Source organism: Cervus elaphus, chromosome 21, assembly GCF_910594005.1.
Source record: "Cervus elaphus chromosome 21, mCerEla1.1, whole genome shotgun sequence".
NCBI lineage: Eukaryota > Metazoa > Chordata > Mammalia > Artiodactyla > Cervidae > Cervus > Cervus elaphus.
Genome location: NC_057835.1, coordinates 66714464 through 66716055, shown reverse-complemented (window position 1 = coordinate 66716055; position 1592 = coordinate 66714464). Strand labels below are relative to the sequence as shown.

General features: G+C 45.1%; 1 protein-coding gene across 1 annotated transcript; it reads right to left on the bottom strand.

Moving 5' to 3' along the window:
• Positions 1-209: 209 nt before the first annotated feature.
• LOC122679359 (small nuclear ribonucleoprotein E-like) lies at positions 210-635 on the bottom strand. The gene has a single exon (XM_043879994.1). It carries the CDS (start codon positions 633-635, stop codon positions 357-359), a length of 279 nt encoding a protein of 92 aa, XP_043735929.1. The 3' UTR covers positions 210-356.
• Positions 636-1592: the final 957 nt, after the last annotated feature.

Here is a 1592-nt window from a genome sequence, read left to right as displayed (position 1 = left end):
ATTGTAACCATTGCCAAAAGCCCCCCAATCCTTACCGGCCAGCTTCCTGACCTCAGATGAGGAAAACTACCCACCCTAACCGGTCACCTAATGCCTCCCTTCCAGCAGGCATGTCCTTTGTCTCAGGGCTGTAAAAACTGGCTACTAACCCACAAGAGTGGTTGGCTCTCCTTTGAGTAGCCTGCGTTTCTTTTCTTTTTTTTTTTTAACAGTCCCACAGCATTTATTGTCATCTGGTAATAACATAAGGGTGAGCAGAACAACATGAATACAAGTTTTAGAACTACATCTCTAACAAGAGACACCTAAAAAACACAACGGTATTGCCAAACAATTTCTCACTTCATCTATCACTTCTAGTTGGAGACACTTTGAAGCAGAGTAATGTTATCTCCTTTTAGCATGATCGGACCCAGTTGTTTTCTTGACTTTGTTTTAGAATGAATCTCTTCTGCATCATCTAATACGAGGTTCATATACTCATCAAAACCAATGATACAGCCTTCTATCTGCATATTCACTTGCTCATAAAGCCACACCTGAATCCGCGATCTATTTTGCAAGTATCTGAAGATGAGATTGATGGGCTGCACCGTCACCTTCTGCACCTTCTGGCCCTGGCCCTGGTACACCATGCTGGACACTCACAAGCACCACACTACTCCACACTCAGTAGACTGCTTTTCTAACAGCTTCCGTCGACTCTCCCTGGTCTGTCAGGAGGTTGGCCCGCTGTGCTCACAGCGCCCACATTATCTCTGCTCTTTGTTCATAATAAACTCATTCTTTTCTGCAATACTCTGTACCTGGAAATTCTTTTGCAACCAGCACTTGGACTGCCACAACAAGGAGGAATGTTCTGTGTCATCAGCTCGGAAGCAAAGGAGACAGAATAAGAACTCTAGTCCTCCTGATTTTAAAGCCTGACTTTTTGCTGTGAATGGTAAACCCCAGACCCTTCTCAGACTTCTAGTTTCTTCATCAATCTGTCGGCAGCACAGAGGAACCGTCCTAATGGTATCCAGGTCGAGGTGATAAAAGTGAGGTTTTCTTCAGGGAAGCAGTGCTTCCTGCTATTCTGATTCCTTGTACTGTCCGCGTGGTGGGCAATAACAAGTGAGTGGCTGCCATTTCTTTATTTTAAATGGAACAATCACAAAAGTGATGGGGCTAAAACATTTGAAGGACTCAATGACTCAATTCTGGTAGAAGGTACATTCTCAAGGTACATTCTCCCAGTATGTAGTCACAGGGAGTTCTCTGGTGGTCCAGTGGGTAGAACTTGGCACTTTCACTAAGGGCTTGGGTTCCATCCCTAGTCAGGGAACTTAGGTTCCACAAGCTGCACAGTGTGGTAAAAGAATAAAAATGTAGTCCTAGAGATGAATTCAGGCAAGGAACAGTGAGCTGGGGTAGCTCCATTCTGGACAAAGGCACCAAGAAGAACACCATATTATGTAGGTCTGGACAAACCACAAAGCCAAGAAGTTACATGTTGTGGCTCAAGAGCCCTCCTCGGCTAGATGCCAGATAGTAGGAGACGAGAGGGCGTGGGGTAAGGTAGCCTCTAACAGGGCAAGAGAATTGAGACT